The 23,307-nt window shown below is 42.1% G+C and overlaps 1 protein-coding gene across 1 annotated transcript in view; it reads left to right on the top strand.

Annotated features, from left to right (window-relative positions):
- The window catches only part of LOC115130405 (SH3 domain-binding protein 4), an 83,683-nt gene extending 61,171 nt beyond the window's left edge, over positions 1 to 22,512 (top strand). Inside the window, exons 4-5 of the mRNA XM_029661535.2 lie at positions 20,483 to 20,671; positions 21,376 to 22,512. Of these exons, the coding sequence (XP_029517395.1) occupies positions 20,483 to 20,671; positions 21,376 to 21,600 (414 nt within the window). The 3' untranslated portion in view covers positions 21,601 to 22,512. The remainder of the gene's footprint in view (positions 1 to 20,482; positions 20,672 to 21,375) is intronic.
- Positions 22,513 to 23,307: the final 795 nt, after the last annotated feature.

Here is a 23,307-nt window from a genome sequence, read left to right as displayed (position 1 = left end):
GCAAATAGGAGTGGTAATATCGTCTGCTATTTCCCCCAGTAATTTTCCATCCCCAGTGGCTTGTCATGTTGATAGTCAACCATTTTTTTTCACCTCTTCCGCATTCAATTTACAGAATTCAAAAATACAATGCTTGTCTTTCATAATTCGGTCATATATACTTGATGTGTAGTGTCAGCATTTGCATGTCATGCCTAAGTTTTCTAATCTTGCCAATGAAACAAATAATAAAGTAGTTTGCAATATCAGTGGGTTTTGTGATGACTGAGCCATCTGATTCAATGAGTTAGCTTTTTTTCCCCCTAAATTTCATTTAACTTCTTAAGGACGTGGTACCGAGGTGGGAACCACAATCAGCGGAAATGTTCAAGAGCGCCACCCATAGAGGTTGATAAATCTCAAACTTTCATTAAAATTGACATACAATATACTGAATTAAAGCTACACTCGTTGTGAATCTATCCACCAAGTCAGATTTGTAAAATGCTTTTCGGCGAAAGCATGAGAAGCTATTATCTGATACCATGCACCCTCAAAATACTGCAACGTCACCTAACACGACAGATTTTGCGTTAGCCGTCGCAAACCAAAACGCTGAAATAAAATATAAAACATTCATTACCTTTGACGAGCTTCTTTCTTGGCCCTCCTAGATGTCCCATAAACATCATTTAGGGTATTTTTTCGATTAAATCGGTCCATATATAGCCTAGATATCGATCTAAGAATACTGTGTGATAAACGGAAAAAAATAGCGTTTCATAACGTAACGTCGTTTTTTAAAATTCAAAAAGTCGACGATAAACTTTCACAAAACACTTCGAAATACTTTTGTAATGCAACTTTAGGTATTAGTACACGTTAATAAGCGATAAAATTCATCAGGAGGCGATGTAAATTCTTTAGCTGTCCGTCTCGAAAACATGTCCGAAGAGAGCTCGACCAAAACATCCGGTGAGTTCCCTTGATTCGGTTCGACCAAGAATCAAAGCTGAATCAAATGACAAGACTCTAGACATCGTGTGGAAGCTGTAGGCACTGTAACCTCGGCCCTATTTAATTCGGTTCACTTTGAACAATTCCTTGAAGTCGCGGACGGATATATTTTTCCATTTTCAGTGATCAGATTTCCCTGCACTTTTCGATGAAACGCACGTTCTGTTATAGTCACAGCCGTGATTTAAACAGTTTTAGAAACGTCTGAGTGTTTTCTATCCACACATACTAATCATATGCATATACTATATTCCTGGCATGAATAGCAGGGCGCTGAAATGTTGCGCGATTTTTAACAAAAAGCTGCGAAAAGCTGCTTGAATTCTCAACTTCCTTAACAGGTTTTAAGGTGCTTTTTACTATCAAACTTTTATATAATTTATTTTTGTTTCATAGTATAGTTTCTTATTATTTTTATTGACTTTAGTCACATGATTTCTCAATTTGCAGCACGTTTGCCAATCGGTTGTGCCAGACTTATTTGCCAAGCCTTTTGCCTCATCCCTCTACACCATACAATTTTTAAATTCCTCATCAATCCAAGGGGATTTAAGTTTTTACAGTCATTTTCTTAATGGTTGCATACTTATTAGTAACTGGAGAAAGCAATTTAGTAAATATTACAAGTCGAGTGTCTGGTTGCTTACACACTACAGACTAGCGAATATTCTTTACATCATCAACTTAAGAATCACTACAGAACTTATGATATGACCTCTTATACAATATATTATTACGTCCAAGATATGGCTACTTTATTTTAATCACTACGTCCTATGTGTGTGTGATCACTACATATAGTGTGTGTTGTAACCCTGTATGGGTTCTTGTTTGTGCCTGCTTTTTAACAATGTTTTGTGTTACTTTCTCCATGGCATTTGTTATATCACAGACTCCCACTTCTAAATCAGTTTATTTAACAACCTGATCAACTCTATGTGAAGGAGATGTCGTGCTACATGAAGCAAATGGTGGTAACACCAGATACTGACTGTTTTTTTAAGGTATCTGTGAACAACATGCACATCTGTATTCCCAATCATGTGAAATCCATAGATTAGAGCTTAATTTCTTTATTTCAATTGACCGATTTCCTTTTATGAACTGTAAATCATATATTCTTGTTAAGTGTATTTGGGTTTACATAAAACTGACAGACAAAGCAAAGCGCAAGAGAGTGTCTCCTAAAGGAATTGTTTTTGTCATTATTATCCCGTTGCTGTGCATCTTAAAAAACAGTTAGCAGACCGAGGCTAAATGCTGAGGACAACTTAGCATTAAAATGTTGTCTAGACTCACAAGTGCTATAATGGTCAAATCAATAGAAGAGCCTGACTGCCAAGCGTTGATGTGATGAATATTGCACACATACTATGCAAAGTGTGACTATTAAAACCTTTCCTAACCAGAAACTGTGGATTGATGGCAGCATTAACGCAAAACTGAAAGTGCGAGCCACCGCTTTTAATCATGGCAAGGCGACTAGAAACATGACCGAATACAAACAGTGCAGCTATTCCCTCTGCAAGGCAATCAAACAAGCAAAGAGTCAGTATAGAGACAAAGTAGAGTCGCAATTCAACAGAAAGACGAGACGTATATGGCAGGGTCTACAGTCAATCATGGATTACAAAAATAAAACCAGCCCCGTCGCGGACATCAACGTCTTGCTCCCAGACAAATTAAACAACTTCTTTGCTCGCTTTGAGGACAATACAATACCACTGACACGGCCCGCTACCAAAGCCTCTGGGCTCTCCTTCTCCATGGCCAACGTGAGTAAAACATTGAAACTTGTTAACCCTCTCAAGCCTGCCAGCTCAGACGGCATCCCTAGCTGCGTCCTGAGAGCATGTGCAGACCAGCTGGCTGGTGTGTTTACTGGCATATTCAATCAATCCCTATCCCAGTCTGTTGTTCCCACATGCTTCAAGATGGCCACAATCGTTCCTGTTCCCAATAAAGCTGAGGTAACAGAACTAAATGGACTCACTTCTACTCACTTCTATCATCAGTCAAGGATCATATCACCTCCACCCTACCTAGACCCACTCCAATTTGCTTACCGCCCCAATAGGTCCACTGATAATGCAATCGCCATCACACTGCACACTGGCCTATCCCATCTGGACAAGAGGAATACCTATGTAAGAATGATGTTCATTGACTACAGCTCAGCATTTAACGCCATAGTACCCTCCAATCATTAAGCTCGAAACTCTGGATCTCACCATCGCCCTGTGCAACTGGGTCCTGGACTTTCTGAAGGGCCGCCCCCAGATGGTGGGTAGAAAACATCTCCACACCACTGATCCTCAACACTGGGGCCCCACAAGTGTGATTTCTCAGCCCTCTCCTGTACTCCCTGTTCTGTTCACCCATGACTGCGTGGCCATGCACACTTCCAACTGAATCATCAAGTTTGCAGACAACACTACAGTGGTAGGCCTGATTACCAACAATGATGTGTCGGCCTACAGCGAGGAGGTAAGGGCCCTCGGAGTGTGGTGTCAGGAAAATAACCTCTCACTCAACATCAACAAAATAAGGAGGTGATCGTGGACTTCAGGAAACAGCAGAGGGAGCACCCCCCTATCCACATCGACGGGACAGTAGTGGAGAGGGTAATACGTTTTAAGTTCCTCGGCATATACATCATGGACAAACTGATATGGTCCAACCACACAGACAGCGTGGTAAAGGCGCAATAGTGCCTCTTCAACCTCAGGAGGCTGAAGAAATTTGGCTTGTCACCTAAAACATACAAACTTTTACAGATGGAACCTTTTTTAGAGCATCCTGGTACGGCAACTGCACCGACCTCAAATCGCAAGGCTCTTCAGAGGGTAGTGCGGTCTGCACAATGCATCACCGGAGGCAAACTACTTGCCCTCCAGGACACCTACAGCACCCGATGACACAGGAAGGCCATAAAGATCAACAAGGACAACAACCACCCGAGCCACTGCCTGTTCACCCCGTTATCATCCAGAAGGCGAGGTCAGTACAGGTGCATCAAAGCAGGGACCGAGCGACTGAAAAACAGCTTCTATCTCAAGGCCATCAGACTGTTAAACAGCCATCACTTACATAGAGTGGCTGCTGCCAACATACTGAGTCAAATCTCTGGCCACTTAAATAAATAGACTTAAGATATCTCTAGTCACTTTAAATAACGTCACTTTAGTAATGTTTACATATCCTACATCACTCATCTCATATGTATATACTGTATTCTGTACCATCTACTGCATCTTGCCTATGCCACACTGCCGTTGCTCAACATTGACATCAGCAAACCGCTCGCCCACACAACGCCATACATGCTATCTGCCCAGTACATTTGAAACTGATAGTCATCCGTGAAAAGCACACTTCTCCAGAGTGCCGGTGGCTGTCAAAGTTCAGCATTTGCCAACTGAAGTCGGTTACGATGCCGAACTGCAGTCGGGTCAAGACCCTGGTGAGGACGACGAGCACACAGATGAGCTTCCCGGATACGGTTTCTGACAGTTTGTGCAGAAATGCTTTGGTTGTGCAAACCCACAGTCTCATCAGCTGTCTGGGTGGCTGTTCTCAGACGATCCTGCAGGTGAAGAAGCCGGATGTGGAGGTCTTGGGCTGACGTGGTTACACGTCAAAACGACGTTGGAGGTGGCTTATGGTAGAGAAATGAACATTCAATTATCTGGCAACAGCTCTGGTGGACATTATTGCAGTCACCATGCCAATTGCATGCTTCCTCAACTTGACACATCTGTTCCATTGTGTTAGAGTGGCCATTTATTGTCCCCAGCACAGGGTGCACCTGTGTAATGATCGAGCCGTTTCTTGATATACAACACCTGTCAGGTGGATGGATTATCTTGGCGAAAGAGGAATGCTTACTAAAAGGCATGTAAACAAATGTATGCCTAAAATTTGAGAGAAATATTTTTTAAGTGCGTATGGAACATTTCTGGGATCATTTACTTCAGCTCGGGAAACATGGGACCAAAACATTACAGGTTGCATTCACATTTTTCTTCAATGTAGAAAGAACCCAATACTCTGTAAGATGTACAGATGTTCTCACTCACTCTTTGTGTATGAAATCAAGCCTCATCTGTGATGTCTGAGCTCTGCACTGCAACATCAAACAGCCAGCCAGGTCACTGACTGAGAGACAAAAAATAATCACACTATTTTGTGTTTTTTGTGTATTGCGTCTTCTAGACTCTCATAAATGTAGGCTCTTAATTTGATCACTGAGAGAAACTTAAAACTTGTAGTATATTGGTGTTTTAAAAAGGCTTTAATTTCCACTTTGAAATTTGACTTGATTTTCTCTTACGAAAAATATCAACCTCTACAAAAAGGTCAATTTTATTAATTTCACAGAATCCTGTTGCTGCAGGATCATTTTGCTGCTGTAGCAAACTGGCTCACATGATGATCCTACATCTGCACATAACAATAATGTGGGCTTGTATCAACCCCATTCTGATAACCAGAGGTCTGTGTGTAATGACCATGGAGTTTGGTGTATGATGGACGTGGGCCAGGTTATGTCTCTGTGGAGGATCACAGCCCCACAGATGTTTCCTGTCTCATTGTTAACAGGCTAAACAGAAGCGCCAGTTATGGACCAAGAGGCGCCTGCTGTCCACTTGACCTCCCCTTTACCCCCTTGGATAGCCCCTCTACCTCAGCCCAGCTATTACCAGACAACCTACCTCAGCCCAGCTAGGACCAGACAATTATGCAGAAACACTCCATGTGCTGTCCGGTGTTGTTCGGTCATGAATTGGAGGCCAGAGAGTGTGTGTGTGTGTGTGTGTGTGTGTGTGTGTGTGTGTGTGTGTGTGTGTATACTGACTTCAGTTTTCAGATGGGCTCTGACCGAGTCACCTTTGCACCCGTTCCATTCTGCAAATAGGATTTGGGAAAAAAGGGAAAATCTGGAGAGGTTCTAAACCGCGTAGGTGGGCACCCCAATGTGTCCTGCGCTGAGGGGGATTTCGTTCCCAACTCTGTAGCAGACCCCTACTCTACTCTATGAATTATTTGCGGAGAGGGAGATCCCATGCAGTTGATAGTACTCAGGAGTCATAATAACAATCTGTTTCTGGAAGACTACTTTGACTACTGCTTTGCCATTTTTGTACACAGCTCCCCCTTTTTTCCCAGCATCTCTAGACTCCATCTTCTGTTCTTCACTTTCTGATCAACGCTCTTCTGTTCTCCCTCCCTCCCCACCCTTCCTTCCTTCCTTCCCTCCTTCAGCAGTAAGGTGTGGCCAACTACTGTGATGGTGCAGTTGACAGCTCTCCATATCTGTTTCCCTCTGGAGATTTGAGACATTTGTTTGTTTTCACTCTTCTGCCAGTCTGGGTAGAATGGAGGGGGTTCATGCAGAGGAGTGGAGTGACACAATCAGAACCCAGAATTCTCTAATCGCAGCTAAGCAGACACTTGTTTTGGTTGAGGGTATGGAGGCGTTCAGTTGGATATGTGTATTCAAAAAGGAAAACATGAAGAGAGCCTACAGGTTGAAAGGGAAAAGTAGAACTAAGAGAACGAGAGCATGACTAAAATGAGTGAGTGGCTGAGATGGAACGAGGGAGCAGAAATGGAGAGCGAAATAGAAGAGAGGTGGATAAGATGGAAGTAGTACATGAGTAATGGGAGATTATATACATTTTTTAAAATATTTTTAGTTAAGAACAAATTCTTATTTACAATGATGGCCTACCCCTCCCCAAACCCGGACAACGCTGGGCCAATTGTGCGCCGCCCAATCACAGCCAGTTGTGATACAGCCCAGGATCGAATCAGTGTTTATAGTGAAGCCTCTAGCACTAAGATGCAGTGCCTTAGAACACTGCGCCACTCGGGAGCCCTCGGGATGATTAGAGAATAAGGAGTCTAGAGAGACGAGAGATCTCGCTATTCTTCAAGAAGCATCACATTCCTCAAATGAACTCCCTCAGTTCTCAACCTGCCATTGATCACTTGGAGCTATCCTTAGATCTTGCTTTCATACACTTTGTTTACAAGTAGTAAACGATCGAGCTAAGACTGATTCACACTGTGTAAAGCCCTTCCTGCCCCTCTCAGAAATATGCTTGCCGGAGTTGCATTCAGTGAGATGATTTATGCAGTGCAGAGTTTGCGTACTGACTGCTGTGCTGGTGTAAACAATCAATGTGACATTTAGCTAAACCACTCGCACACACACACATTCAGAAACACATACACAGACACACACTCAGACACACAGCCACAAACACATCACACACAAAACAACAATCCTTTATTCCTCAGTGACATTTGAGAATAACAGCACCGCGTATAATTCCTCTTCAGCTATCTGTGATGGTCTCTGGCCTGAAGCTGGCAATTATGCCCTGCGTGGATTTAACCCATTGTCTATTGGTGGAAAATTATTAAGTAGAAATTGACTTCAAATACCATAAAAATTTAAAAAATATGTTTGCTCTGTCCCAGTGCCGATATGTTATCATACGACTCTTGACAATGTAAATACATGATTCGTGTCACGCATCATAACAGTATTAACACTTCATTTTCGTGTGTCACTACTTCACAGGAGGGCCATTTGAACATTTTTTATATTTTTTTGCCTTCTGGAACTTTCATGTCCCTTAATAACAAACATGTATGCCATCTGAAAATACGAATACATTTGTAAAATTATGAGCCTAGTTGGTTTAGCCACAGAAAAAGACAGCAATCTTCCCGTGGCTTTTTTGAAAGATATCACATAGAACTGCAAAAGCATTGCTCTCCACTTTCTGGAGGACCAAGTTTTGAAACCAGTGGAATTCGAGTATAATAGCTAAGGAGATGTAGAAAATTATTCTGGTTGTTTGCGAATATGGCATCCGTGACAGAGAGGGAGAAGCGTCCATCCATATAAACGGGTAAGATAGTCTAGCTAGCTACATTTTCAGATATTACATGTTTCTAATTTTGTCAAAGTTGTTTTCATTTCAAGTTAGTGTACTGTTAGCTAGCTAGCTAATGTTAAGTGCATGATCTGTGTAGTTATATTATTCTTTTCTCAGAGCCATTTGAAATTGCTAGTTATAGCCTGTTAGCTAGCTAACGTTGAACCTGGTTGGTTATCTACCTGCAGATTCATGCAGGGTAGTGATGTTATGATTTGGGATTATGGTTCATTGTTTAGCTAGCTAGCTACATGTCTAAACAAAAGACTCCACTATACAAGTAACCATTTCAATAGAATATTAATGATGTCATTGTGACAACTGTCGATAGACGTACAGTAGCTGGTAAATTTGCTCAGGCTATCTACTCCAATTTCAAAGAACTCTCGCTCGTCTGACAGTGCCAGAGTGCAGAATAACTGACAAATTTAACACTTAACACCCGTTGAATATGGCCGGTGTCAGTAAACGTTGGCATAGCAATAGTAATTAAATTGTTGCCAGCTGCACAATTGCAGTCACCAACACTCTGGATAACATAAACAGCCTAACCAGCTTTGCTAGGGTGAGTAAAATGGTCAGTGAGCTGTTCTCTCATTTGTGTCTGGAAGTAGCTAGCAGGCTAGCCAATGTTAGCTTGGGTGCTTGACTGCTGCTGTTTTGGTCAGAACACTCGGATCAACCCTACACCTCGGCCAGAGCGTCCAGTGTGCGCTCTGAACGCTCCGAGAGCGAAACACTCTGAATTTATGAACTGACAATCTGACAATGCCCAGAGAGCGAACTCTGATCACACTGGCACTCCAGATTAAATTTCCAAACACACCCATAGTATAAACCAGCCATTAGTCTTGAAATCTTTGGTTGTTTAGCACATGGCCTCACATGTGAATCCTTAAAAAGATGGGTGGGGCTAAGGCTTAAAAAGATGGGTGGGGCTAAGGCTTAAGAGGGTGTGAACAATGTGGCAGATAGCCTAGTGGTTAGAGCATTGAGTTCCTGGATCGAATTCTCGAGCTGACAAGGTAAAAATCTGTCGTTCTGCCCTGAACAAGGCAGTTCCCCGGTAGGCCGTCATTGTAATAAGAATTTGTTCTTAACTGACTTGCCTAGTTAAATAAAGGTTACATTTATTTTAAAAAAGGAATGGTTGTAGACAAAGAAGTGCTCTCCAGTAGGTACCAAATATCAAAGGACCCTTTTCTCAAAAGTGAGGTTACAAGTTTATCAACTTTCAAAACAGAATTACTTTCCCATTGTTCCTCAACTGTAGTGTATGATATACCATCTAGCCTCTACTTTTATCCAATATAAAAAAACACTTTCAAATGTTGCTACGTAAGACCAAATCAAACCGGTCGGTCGCATATTGTCTTTTGAGTATGTAGCTATATTCATTATGCTCTGTGCTCATAAACTTTCACCCCACATCCACTCCTCAACAATGGATATACTGACGACTATGTCCAACCCTTAGTCAATAATTGTAATTTCTTACCTTCCACCCGCACCTGGGATATGGATGCCTGATGAAGACCTAAGGGTCAAAATGTTGTAAATAAATATCACCTGGGAGCATGAGCAGCAGTGTGCTCAGTTCTTCTTTTCTGACTCCAATGCTTCCCACGGTTGTGTCAAGTTGGCTGGATGTCCTTTGGGTGACCTTTGTTGATGCACGGGAAACTGTTGAGCATGAAAAACCGAACAGTGTTTCAGTTCTTGATACACTCAAACCGGTGCGCCTGGCACCTACCACATTACCCTGTTCAAAGGCACTTAAACGTGTTGTCTTGCCCATTCACACTGCATGGCACACATACACCAATCCATGTCTCAATTGTATCAAGGCTTTAACATCCTTATTTAACCTGTCTCCCCTTCATCTATACTGAATTTGAAGTGGATTTAACAGGTGACATCAATAAGGAATCATAGCTTTCACCTGGATTCACCAGGTCAGTCTGTAATGGAAAGAGAAGGTGTTCTTAATGCTTTGTGCACTCAGTGTAGGTCAACACTGAAACTGTTTGTGTTGTGTGCAAAGTCAACTTTACTGGCTCTATATGTGCAGTATTATTGTATGTCTTTTAGCAGCAGGTGACTTGGGAAGCAATCTCCTTGATTCCTGCAGGGAATTTCCTGTTGCTGTTATCCAGAGAGGAAGCAGGTGCTTGTCTCAGGTCTTACTTATCCTGTACAAATGCACACAGATGGGAACAGAATCCTTCTTTTGAATGTCCTTGTTATTCTCTCTGGAGAAGGGTATATATAATGTAGACTGGGCTGAAGTGGAAACTCCCTCTGCGATTGAACTCTGATCTGGGCTGAAACTGTGCATTCCTGGGTAGACGTTAGCAGGAACTCCAGGCATCCATCCCGCTATCTTATGCTCTTGTTTGTAACCTGTCTATGTCTCTGTACACACAGAGAGAGGGAGCATCTCCACCAACCTCCCCCCCTGCCCGTTTCCTGTCATTCCATGTATTCCTGCCCATGGAACAAATAAGAGCTTTAGTTGGCGGAGCTCTGAGTCTGCTAGTCAGAGAACGGATCAGTCACGAGTCACTGAGCTTAACCATGTGTGCTGTGATTGCTCAGTATCAGTAAAGGATGAGTCTTTGGCGTGTATATGTGTTTGTTGTGTGTTCATATATGTGTTTGGGTGAATGACTTTGCATGCTGCACTTCAGTCATACCCTATGATTCTCTCTGCCTGAGGCTGTGCCAAATGAAAACATATTCAGTTTCCATGAGCACAGGCATAGTTTGCTTTCACCTCAACTTGACAAGACCGAGGGTTTCAAAGGGCGAGTGGTTGGTCTGGGCGATACTCCAAACAGATTAGATGTACAGAAACAAGCCATTGACTACACTGCCACAAAATAGTTTCAGACTCCTAATTATCCTTACAGCTCTGAAGACTAGTCACTCCCATGCCAGTCGGAAGAACTAAGGTGTTTTGCATGTTATTGCTCCAAACAAATTATTCAATATTTTCTACAAGTTCTTTAAAATACGATGAAAAAAACTTGACTGTAAAGAAATCATTACAACAATGGATTTTTTTTATTTTTTTTTATAACTTTCAAACGAAAGGAATCTTCTTGGCAGGGAAAAACACATTTGAATAAATGTGGGTTTTAACAGTCTTTTGTAGGTGTCATAATATACACTTACATTTCTAATAAAAAATATAAAACATTTATAACATAAAACATATAAGTAAAAAATGATATATTCCCAAACCCCTTCCAAAAAATAAGTAATGAAATAACAAAAAAATGACACGCTCTCAGCGGTGCAATACACGTTTATAAAAAAAATAAATACGGAATATCAAGACAATTTACAAGACAAGTACTAAATAAGAGGATGTTCTGTGTATATGTAAGGCTGGGTGAGTGAGTGGGAGTCGGTGCAATAAGTCTCTTGAGGAGCAAGTGTGAAGAGTCAGTGAAAATAGTCTGTGGTCTATTGCACATTCGGTTGTTTTGGGTAAGGCTGCGTTTGACGTGGACGGTTGCTCCGGTTTTCATTCTGACTGCGCTTTTTCTCCCCATAAGCTTGCTTGGCCCTTTTCCGTTCTGCTGACGCAATCAGGTCCTAAAACTCTGGGGAGTGCCAGGGTGGGAGGTTATTAAAAACGCATCCGGATACTCTTCTCTTCAGCAGAGCGTCTGAGAGTCTGTGACATTACAGGAGACAATAAGTTATTGTGCAACAACAACAAAAAAGCACACATTATCAATGGTTATATGCATCAAAATCACCTGAGGTGTCAGTGTGGTGTATTATCAATGGTTATATGCATCAAAATCACCTGAGGAGTCAGTGTGGTGTATTATCAATGGTTATATGCATCAAAATCACCTGAGGAGTCAGTGTGGTGTATTATCAATGGTTACATGCATCAAAATCATTGAGAAAGTTGTAAGATGTAGAACTATGTTAGTCAGTCCATGTTTTTACTCACCTTCAACTTAAACTCTGCCATGCTTCACTTTCCATCTGTGTACCTTAACCTCAGCTGACGGAACAGCAGACAGTACATGGGTGTTGTGCAGAGTGTTCTTCCTGAGACATGACAAAGAAAAGCATGATATTCACACAACTATTTCATTTAATAACATATTTGACAATGCTAAGATAACTATCCTACAACAACCAGATTGCTTGGTTGGATGTCATTTTTTTAATTATATATTTATACAGGATCAGTCAAACGTTTGGACACACCTACTCATTCCAGAGTTTTTCTTTATTTTTACTATTTTCTACATTGTTGAATAATAGTGAAGACATCAAAACTATGAAACAACACACATGGAATTATGTAGTAACCAAAAAAGTGTTAAACAAATCAAAATATGTTTTATATATGAGATTCTTCTAAGTAACCACCCTTTGCCTTGATGACAGCTTTGCACACTCTTGGCAGTCTCTCAACCAGCTTCATGAGGTAGTCACCTGGAATGCATTTCAATTATGGTGTGCCTTGTTAAAAGTTCATTTGTGCAATTTCTTTCCTTAATGCGTTTGAGCCAATCAGTTGTGTTGTGACGAGGTGGGGGGGTATACATGAAACTGGCTCTCATGAGGACCGCCACAAGAAAGGAAGACCCAGAGTTACCTCTGCTGCAGAGAATAAGTTCATTAGAGTTACCAGCCTCAGAAATTGCAGCCCAAATAAATGCTTCACAGAGTTCAAGTAACAGACACATCTCAACATCAACTGTTCAGAGGAGATGTGAATCAGGCCTTTGTGGTCGAATTGCTGCAAAGAAACCACTCCTAAAGGACCAACAAGAAGAAGAGACTTGCTTGGGCCAAGAAAGACGAGCAATGGACATTAGACTGGTGGAAATAGATTAGACCGGAGTCTTAATTTGACATTTATGGTCCCAACTGCCGTGTCTTTGTGAGACGCAGAGTAGGTGAACGGATGATCTCTGCATGTGTGGTTCCCACCGTGAAGCAAGGCGGAGGTGGTGTGATGGTGTGCGGTGCTTTGCTGGTAACACTGTCTGTGATTTATTTAGAATTTAAGGAACACTAAACCAGCAAGGCTACCACAGCATTCTGCAGTGATACTCCATCCCATCTGGTTTGTGCTTAGTGGGACAATCATTTGTTTTTCAACAGGACAATGACCCAACACACTTCCAGACTGTGTAAGGGCTATTTGACCAAGAAGGATAGTGATGGAGTGCTGCATCAGATGACCTGGCCTCCACAATCACCCGATGGTTTAGGATGAGTTGGACCGCAGAGTCATGGAAAAGCAGCCAACAAGTGTGGGAAGTCCTTCAAGACTGTTGGAAAAGCATTCCAGGTGAAGCTTGTTGAGAGAATGCCAAGAGTGTGCAAAGCTGCTATCAAGGCAAAGGGTGGCTACTTTGAAGAATCTCAAATATAAAATATATTTTGATTTGTTTAACACATTTTTGGTTAGTGCATGATTCTCTTTGTGTTATTTCATAGTGCATGTCTTCACTATTATTCTACAATGTAAAAAATAGTAAAAACAAAGAAAAACCCATGAATGAGTAGGTGTGTACAAACTTTTGACTGGTACAGTATATATTTTGTCAAAGTCAAACAAATACACATTTGTAGTCACTTTTCTTGTGGCTTATATATCTCCAAGTCAGCATTAATGTGTAGATCCCTTGCTGCCTGCTATTAAAACAGAAAATAACATCATTAGCAAATTAACAGGATTAAAATATTCAACATTAGCTACCATCAAAGTGCAAGTTATGAAGGTAAACATTGAACTTGTGGATAGCTCATTACGTCTTGCTCGACAAACTCCTGTTCCGTTGCAGTTGCTGGAGGAGTGCTTTGCTATAGCTTCTGCTTCTGTTGTTGGAATAGTTGAGTTACTTGTCGGCCTTTCGTTCATATCAGCCACCGTGTTGAAGTCTGGCATCTGATTCCGCATGGCTATGAGTTATTGGAAATCCATTACCTTGTTTTTTGATGCATCGTTCACACTTACTAATTGTATCAAAACAATACAAATAAAATGTCAATAGCCGCTTTTCTTCTTTTGATGTATTTTACTAGACTTGGTTAGCGAGCTAGCTACCAAGCAATCTGTTCTCACACTTACTAATTGTATCAAAACAGTACAAATAAAATGTCAATAGCCGCTATTCTTCTTTTGATGTATTTTACTAGACTTGGTTAGCGAGCTAGCTACCAAGCAATCTGTTCTCCCACTTACTAATTGTATCAAAACAATATAAATAAAATGTCAATATCCGCTTTTCTTCTTTTGATGTATTTTACTAGACTTGGTTAGCGAGCTAGCTACCAAGCAATCTGTTCTCCCACCAACATTGGATAGCTAACGTTAGCTAGCTAGCTACCAAAGGATAGTTGGCTAACTTTGCTTGCCAGCTAACATTAGCTTGTTTTAGTCAAAACAGCCACATGAATCCATGTAACATAAATCCATGTAACATTATCATGTTAACTACAAAATACTCTAATATCAAAGTGGAAGAAGAAAAAAACATTTTCTAACATTTACTGAGATTAATATTCAACCCCCTGAGTTAATACATGTTAGAATCACCTTTGGTAGCAATTACAGCTTTGAGTCTTTCTGGGAAAGTCTCTAAGAGCGTTGCACATCTGGATTGTACAATATTTGCCCATTCTTTTGGGCAATATTTGCCCAACTCTTCAAGCTGTTGATCCGTCCTCAGTTTTCTCCTATCACAGCTATTAAACTTTGTTTTAAAATCACTATTGGCCTCATGGTGAAATCCTTGAGCAATTTCTTTCCTTTTCTTTCCACTGAGTTAGGAAGGACGCCTGTATCTTTGTAGGTACTGAGTGTATTGATGCACCATCCAAATCGTAATTAATAACATCATGCTCAAAGGGAAATTCAGTGTCTGCTTTAAAAAAAAAAAATCCCATCTGCCAATAGGTGCCCTTCTTTCCAAGGCATTAGAAAACCATCCTGGTCTTTGTGCTTGAATCTGTGCTTGAAATTCACTGCTCGACTGAGGGACCTTATAGATAATTATTGTATGTGTGGGGTATAGAGATGGTAATCATTCAAAAATTACTTTAATGTTATTGCAAACAGTGAGTCCATGCAACTTATTATGTGACTTGGTAAGCAAATTTCTATTCCTGGACGTTTTAAGGTCATAACAAAGGCGTTGAATACTTATTGACTCGAGAAAATGTTATTAATTACTAAAAAATTCTCTAAACACAATTCCACTTACATTGTGGGGTATTGCGTGTAGATCAGTGGCCCAAAATCTACATTTTATCCGCTGTATAGTCTAATACTGTTCTGTACGGTGAGTGTTGTGTACTTCATGTAATTTAATCAAATTCTTTACATGCTTACTGACAAGCAATATAAGGGTTGTGAATTAAAGAAATATACACTGCAGTCAATTTGCATTCAGTAAGAATCTTTGTGGACCATTTAATCACACCTGTTACAATTCCATGTTGCACAATCACAAATAATACAAGGTACAGGTACAAGGGCATGAAGTAATGGCAAACAACCAACCATATCCCATATGCTGCAAAAACACCTCATTGTCGTAGCCTATGCATTCACTACTGTACCTGGTTATATTTTGAGAACCTCAAAATACAAAATAAGTATTGTGAGTGTTAGGAAGAGCTTGGGCTTGTATCTAATATTTCTGTATCAAAATATTCATTCCTTGGGACATGTTGATCATGTGAATGATATAAAGTGGATTGTTTTATATCATTCACTTAATCGGCAATAACGAAGGCGAATTCCATGTCTGCCATTAGCTGTTTCCTAGAAACATCAGAAGTTATCCGACTTCCTGACGGTGCATATGTACATCCCCCGACCGGTGTTGCCAACTAATTTTCAGGGTAAGTTGCTAGAGGCAGGTTGATTTGTTGCCAAAAATTTGCTAAATGACGTTGTGATGTCATTGCGTGATAACGTAAAACTGCGTCATTACTTAGAATACACAATAACGTTACTCAAATTGACTGGCCATCTCGGCAAAAAATATGATTTGACATTTTGTTCAGCTACAGACTCCCACTCTTTTCTGTACTTCTGGCTGTACAATTTTGATTGACACATGTTGATTGATGTTGTAAGTTCTGTTCAAGATCAAACATTCGTGACCAACAATATTAATTTGGTTTGGCTCGCTGAACCCACACTACTGCTGTTGCAGTCAGCCAACAATGATTTGCAATTTACTGAAATTGCTGCTGGCCTGCTGCTGCCTGTGTACGAGCTGAGCGCCTGCTGCTGACGTCACGCACAATGCACTTTTGCAGCCAGGCACGTATGTTCTGACTGAGTGTGTGACATAGAAAATTATTTTTGTTGGAAAACCTTTGTTGGAAAACCACATCAGTGGCCGACTTTCAGCTGTAGCAGATGCAGTTCCCCCGACTTCACTCCTCGACTTTCATCTGCTGTAGATTGCTTCAGCCTTTACCACTCAAACAAGCACAGAAACTCTGGGCGTCGCTAGTTACCACAGTCACAAAGCCTTAAATTCACTCAATGGACAGTTGAACAGCAAGATACAGCCACCTTTCCAGAGGGAAGACAGCCACCTTTCCAGAGGGAAGACAGCCACCTTTCCAGATGATTTGCCATTGCAGCCAGAACAGACCCAGGAGTCATTTTGGCAGGATGAACATGTTTTATGTGTGTTTATTATTACAGAGTTGTTTGCGTCTCTGTAAAAGCTTTAAGAATATTTTCTCAGAGTAGCCTATTCTTCAACTAACAACTAGTATACATTGGTGACATTTCATAACAGTTTATACAGTTGGCTACTTTATTGCTAAGCCTTTCAGGCCCCTGTTTATTTTCAATGTCATTTCATTAGAAACTTTTTTTTCTCTTAGTGGTATGTGTTTAACTTCCATGTAGTCTACTTGAGATTTCACCACCATGTTTGTATCTGCTCAACAACACAGATCCATGTCAAGCTCAGACAGGTTGAAACAAATGCTTGCAGACTTTTCCATGGAATTGGGGTAAAAAAGCAGATTACTCCATCATGCACTGGACAGACAACTGTGTACTATAACATCAGAATGAAGTTCACAAAATGCAACAGAGTATGTGGACACAGGCAAAGACCAAGGCACACAGGAAAACAATAGAGACTGAAACTGAGATTCTCAGAGCTATTTAAATTGCTGTATTTCATGCCCATGGACATGGCTGTAGTGGACTCTGGGCATCAAAAACACATTTTTACCGTCTGGAAGAATATTGGTGTTCTGGATATGGAATGATAAGAAATATTCAGTTTAAGTTGGCCACCTGCTCGCTAAAATCTCATCAGGGTTTTCTCATTTCAATGCACATGAATGTAAAAATGTGACATGCGTTTACTCCTTATTCGCTCTGTTATGATTGCTGGACCTATTTTGTCAACGCCTGTACCAGCTTATGTACAAAATGTATCACAGTGGAGCGAGTTGGCTCTTTTCCACTTGCAACAGTTATGTGAGAACTTTGCAAGGTTGTATGGAAAACAGTATTGCACATCGAATATGCACCGCCGTAGCCACTTGAAGAAATTATTTTTGGACTATAGTACAATGTGTGACCAACCGGCTCAAGTCGGTCTAATGTAGCCTCACAGAGCTACAAAATGGTATATCATACACTGTATTTGAGGAACAATGGAAAAGTCATTTTGCTTTGAAAGTTGATTAAACTTGTAAACTTCATTTTTTTATAAAATGGCCTTTGAATGTTTTGGTACTATTACTGGAGAGCCCTTCTGTGTCTACTCACATTCGGCATCATTCACACCTTCTTAAGCTTTAGCCACACCCATCTCTTTAAGGGTTGATCCGAGCATTCAGTACTAACAGCAGTCAAGCACCCCTGTAAAGACCTTTGTTATAAACAGATTCAAAATAGCTATTGATATCAAATGTGTATTTTGTTCTTGTGACTCGGGACTCTTGACCTTTTTATTTTTGGACTGTTCTTATGTCAGAAGATTTTGGCGTGAGTTAGAAGATTTTATTTTCAAATAAACTAGTATTAATGTTAATGCAGTCAAGCACCCAAGCTAACTTGCTAGCTACTTCCAGACAGAACAGCTCACTGTACATTACTCACCCTAGCAGAGCTGGTTAGGCTGTTATGTTTTCCAGAGTGCTGGTGACTGCAGCTGTGCTGTCAGATTGTCAGTTCGTAAATTCAGAGCGTTTCGTTCTCGGACCGTTCAGAGAGCACGCTGGACGCTCTGGCCGATGAGTAGGGTTGAGCCAAACGTTCTGACTTCACAATGGCAGTCAAGCACCCAAGCTAACTGGCTAACATTGACTAGCTACTTCCAGACACAAACGAAAGAACACCCCAGTCTGACCATTTTACTTGTCCTAGCAGAGATGGTTAGGCTGTTTTCATGTTATCCAGAGCATTGGTGACTGTAACTGTGCTGCTGGAAATAATTTAATTATGCTTTTTTTGCCAACGTTTACTGACATTGGCCATATTCAACGGGTGTTGAGCGTTCGTAAATTCTTCAGTTATTCTGCACTCTGCCACACTCAGACGAGAGTGCTCTTAATTGGCCAGACTGAATTTACGAACGCACCCGAATCGGTTACTTGCATAGTGGGTTATTTTGTTAAGATGAACAATGAACCATAATCCCAACTCATGACGTTACTACCCTGCATGAATCTGCCGGTAGTTAACCAACCAGGTTCAATGTTAGCTAGCCAAGCAAATGGCTCTGAGATACGTATAATAAGATCATACACGTAATGTTAGCTAGCGAGCCAGCCAGCTAACGTTAGTTGGCTAACAGTACACTTTAACTTGAAATTAAACCCCTTTTTATAGATGGATGCGTCTCCAGTTGCAGATGCCATGGTTGCCCTTAGTTTGAAGATGTAATCCGGAGACAGGTGCTTTCTCCATCTCCTCAGCTATCATACTCGAATTCCACTGAACTCAGTCCTCCAGAAAGTGGAAAGCAACACGTATGCAGTTTTACTACCTGAGTTAAAAGCAGCGTTAGACAGGAGTACCAATACATACTGACCAGCTCAAATAGACAGAAGCGTGCTATATGGCCAAACTCATCTCTCAGCATGTCCAGCCCACTCATTATCTCAGCCAATCATGGCTAGCGGGAAGGTTGCTTTCGTTTTCTGTGGCTAAACCAACTGGACTCGCAATTTGAACAATTTTATTCTTATTTACAGATTGCATACAAGTTTGTTATTAAGGCACATGAATGTTCACAAGTTCATGTTATTGTTTTAAGTGTGTTACTATTTTAAATGTAATTCAAATAGTTTTAATTGAAGTTTGATTTGATATTAGACCTTTATTGATGATTGTATGAATATAGAAACCATATATACCATATATTAACTTTATAGTCTATACTTCTTGTTAAGACATGGAAAAAAAAATAGATGTACTAGGTTATAAACCTACTAAATACATGTTTGGAGTAGTTTGCCTGCTGAGCTGAACTGGGCCGTGATATGAGGACAATAGACAAGCTGTTAGAGGCTATTAGCGTGTGTAAATATCCATGACCTTCCAGAGGCGACTGGTAAGACTGTTTTTGTTCTGACTTCTCAATACTGCTTTTCTACTTCTTATCATTAAAGATATTCTCTGATTTACACTTGGAAACAGGCCATTTTACACAGTGCTAGCCAGTCAAAAGTCTCTTTCTCCATTTGAAGTAGTGTAAAAAAAAAGCATGGGTTTTCTGCTGTTTGCTGTGCTCCATTCTGGCACATTGTCCCCTGGTCTGCTCTCCTGCCTATCGCTGAGTTAATCAAACAAGAATCGCTCTCCTCCTCTCAGCCCAGCAGCATAGACAGCTACTGTACCTAGCTGGAGCCAGAGAGTTGGAGCCTGCATGGCTCTGGATGCTGTAGCCCTCCTGGTGAGGTGGTGCCTAGAGAGCCAGAGAGTTGGAGCCTGCATGGCTCTGGAATGCTGTAGCCCTCCTGGTGAGGTGGTGCCTAGAGAGCCAGAGAGTTGGAGCCTGCATGGCTCTGGAATGCTGTAGCCCTTCTGGTGAGGCGGTGCCTAGAGAGCCAGAGAGTTGGAGCCTGCATGGCTCTGGAATGCTGTAGCCCTCCTGGTGAGGTGGTGCCTAGAGAGCCAGAGAGTTGGAGCCTGCATGGCTCTGGAATGCTGTAGCCCTCCTGGTGAGGTGGTGCCTACCGCTGTAGAGGCTCTGTTCCCGTCAGGCCCTCCGGAATACATCTGAATAATAACAGACCTGAGATTATGGAAAATTACACAGATTTGAGATTATGGAAAATTACACAGATTTGAGATTATGGGAAAGACGATATTTAGGAACAATGGGAAGCATATCCAAGAAACAAAACTCTTAATCTTGTGTTCTTGTGTGTGTTTGTTCCTGTGAGTTTTGTATATCATCCTGTCCTGACCAGCTCTCTCGTGGAATTGTACTGGCAAGAATGTACAGTTTGTGTTTTTATTTTTTTAACCATTCTCTGTCTTCCCCCCTCAGGCGTTGCTGAAGATGGACTGCCAGGGCCTGGTGGCCAGGCTGGTGATGGACTTTGTCCTGCTGACCACGGCGGTGGAGGTGGCTGGGCGGTGGCGGGAACTGGCTGAAAGGCTATCCAAAGTGTCCCGTCTGCAGCTGGATGCATACGAGGGACCGCACAGAGACAGGAACGGAGTGGTGGACAACGAGGTGAGGCTAGGTTCTGATCTGGCATTATTGAAATACTACACACAGCTTTTGGAAATGACATGACCTGTGAACTGGAAATGGTTAAAGACTTTTTGTGCTTTACATACTTTTAGATTGATATACTATGAATGTCAGAAAACAATAACCACTGTTAAACTGGTGGAGCATAACATGCCAGTTCCATGTGATTTTATTGTCACCCTCACTTCAATATGTATACCCTTCAATTACCACCCCACATCATCCTCTGTCCTTATCTCTCCCTGTGCTGCACTGTGGGTAAGCCAACAACATCATTATGACCATAGTAAGTAAATAACCTTGCACGAGCGTTTGCTTGTGCGAGCTAGAACAGCTCATAGGAGCAGGAGCCGATCTCCTGTTTCTGTAGCGTGAGGCAGCTTGATGTACAAGTACACCCCCTGGACAGATAGGACGCTAGTCTACCACAGGGCCTTACAATCTATATCCTTAATGCTGAGTGCGACGCAGAGACGCGTTGAGTCCCATTTTTACAGTCTTTGGTATGAAGCGGCCGGGAATCGAACTTCCAACCTCAGGGCGGGCAATCTAATCACAGGGTCACTGAGTTTATTTAATTATTACCATAGAAACATCAGAAAACAGCATGCAATTCCCATGTGATCTATTGTCAGTCCAATATGCTCCCTTCAATCGCCACCTCTCTCTTTCTCCCTGTGTAGGCCATGTGGAAGCCAGCCTATGACTTCCTACTGACGTGGGCTGCCCAGATTGGGGACAGCTACCGGGACGTGATCCAGGAGCTCCACATGGGCCTGGACAAGATGAAGAGCCCCATCACCAAGCGTTGGAAACACCTGACGGGAACGCTCATCCTCGTCAACTGCCTGGATACGCTCCGGAGCTCAGCCTTCAGCCCCGCCTCTCAGGACGACTGTGCCATATAGACCAAACTGACCATAATCATTGTCATCATCACTCATAGGGTGCAGCCTGTCTCCTTCCTTTATATCTACGCTAATTGGAAAGCAATCTATTTCCCAACCGTATAGATGAAATATAGAAGAGGATGAACCTTTGGACTGTTGATATAGACTCCACCTCCTGCTTTCCTTCCTATGTCCATCACCATCCTATCCCCACCCTTGACCCGACCCCTAACCCCACCCCTGACCCTACCCTTGTGGATCATTTTTGCATATCTTCCTATGCTCCACATAGCTGTTTGTATTGAAGATTCTGAACAACAGCTGTCTGTCTGGTCCCTCTGAGTCTAGCTTCCTCTGAATCTGCCTTTAGTCCTCATGGGGGTGAGGGGCTGGACTGCTAGACTACTCCCAGGAGGATTAGACTGCTAGACTGTCCACCCTCACCCCTAGGAGGACTAGACTCCCCCTCACCCCTAGGAGGACTAGAATGCTAGACTGTCCCCCCTCACCCCTTGGAGGACTAGACTCCCCCTCACCCCTAGGAGGACTAGATTCCCCTTCACCCCTAGGAGGACTAGACTCCCCCTCACCCCTAGGAGGACTAGACTCCCCCTCACCCCCAGGAGAACTAGACTCCCCCTCACCCCTAGGAGGACTAGACTCCCCCTCACCCCTAGGAGGACTAGACTCCCCCTCACCCCTAGGAGGACTAGACTCCCCTCACCCCTAGGAGGACTAGACTCCACCTCACCCCTAGGAGGACTAGACGCCACCTCACCCCTAGGAGGACTAGACTCCCCCTCACCTCCAGGAGGATTAGACTGCAAGACTATCCCCCTCACCCCTAGGAGGACTAGACTCCCCCTCACCCCTAGGAGGACTAGACTGCTAGACTGTCCCCCTCACCCCTTGGAGGACTAGACTCCCCCTCACCCCCCTCACCCTAGGAGGACTAGACTCCCCCTCACCCCTAGGAGGACTAGACTCCCCCTCACCCCTTGGAGGACTAGACTCCCCCTCACCCCTAGGAGGACTAGACTCCCCCTCACCCCTTGGAGGAGGACTAGACTCCCCCTCACCTCCAGGAGGACTAGACTGCTAGTCCTCAACCACCCATCTTTGTATAGCCACCAGCCAAACTACACAATGCTACAGTCTCAGTATTCACAAAGACTATTTTAATCTTCATTGTCTGGCATAGTATGTATTTTTTTTACTCTAAATATGGCACAGCATTTTTTAAAGACACTTTGACACCTTTCGTTCATAACTGTGGACAACATTTCTAAATGGTATCCCTGTTCTCTAGCCTTGTCACATGTGTCAAACGAGCTAAATATAATGTGTTTATTTATAAAGCGTCGGAGTTGTTCAGAAGAAAGCGCTCTCTTATTGTTTCCTCCTACTGTGGTCCGTTTTTATTTCAACTACTTTGTTAGTGAACATATTTCTAAGGACCGAGTGAATAACTGTGCATAATACTCACAGATTAACTTTGTTCTTTCATTTCAAATAAATTCATCTCTGACCGCTTTTTCACCTCTCTTAATTAACTATCTTTTAAAAGGAAACCATATTGCCTGCAGTTATTTATATACTAGACTTAGTGAATATAGTGTACCGAAGCTGGTCACCAGTTAATATGACTCTACATATAACTACATATATGCCTCATTCAATATCCAACCACTGTTACAATGCTAAAACTCTGTTAAAGATTCTGGG

Source organism: Oncorhynchus nerka, linkage group LG1 (genome assembly GCF_034236695.1).
Source record: "Oncorhynchus nerka isolate Pitt River linkage group LG1, Oner_Uvic_2.0, whole genome shotgun sequence".
NCBI classification, from domain to species: domain Eukaryota; kingdom Metazoa; phylum Chordata; class Actinopteri; order Salmoniformes; family Salmonidae; genus Oncorhynchus; species Oncorhynchus nerka.
This window is presented reverse-complemented; position numbering and strand designations above follow the sequence as displayed.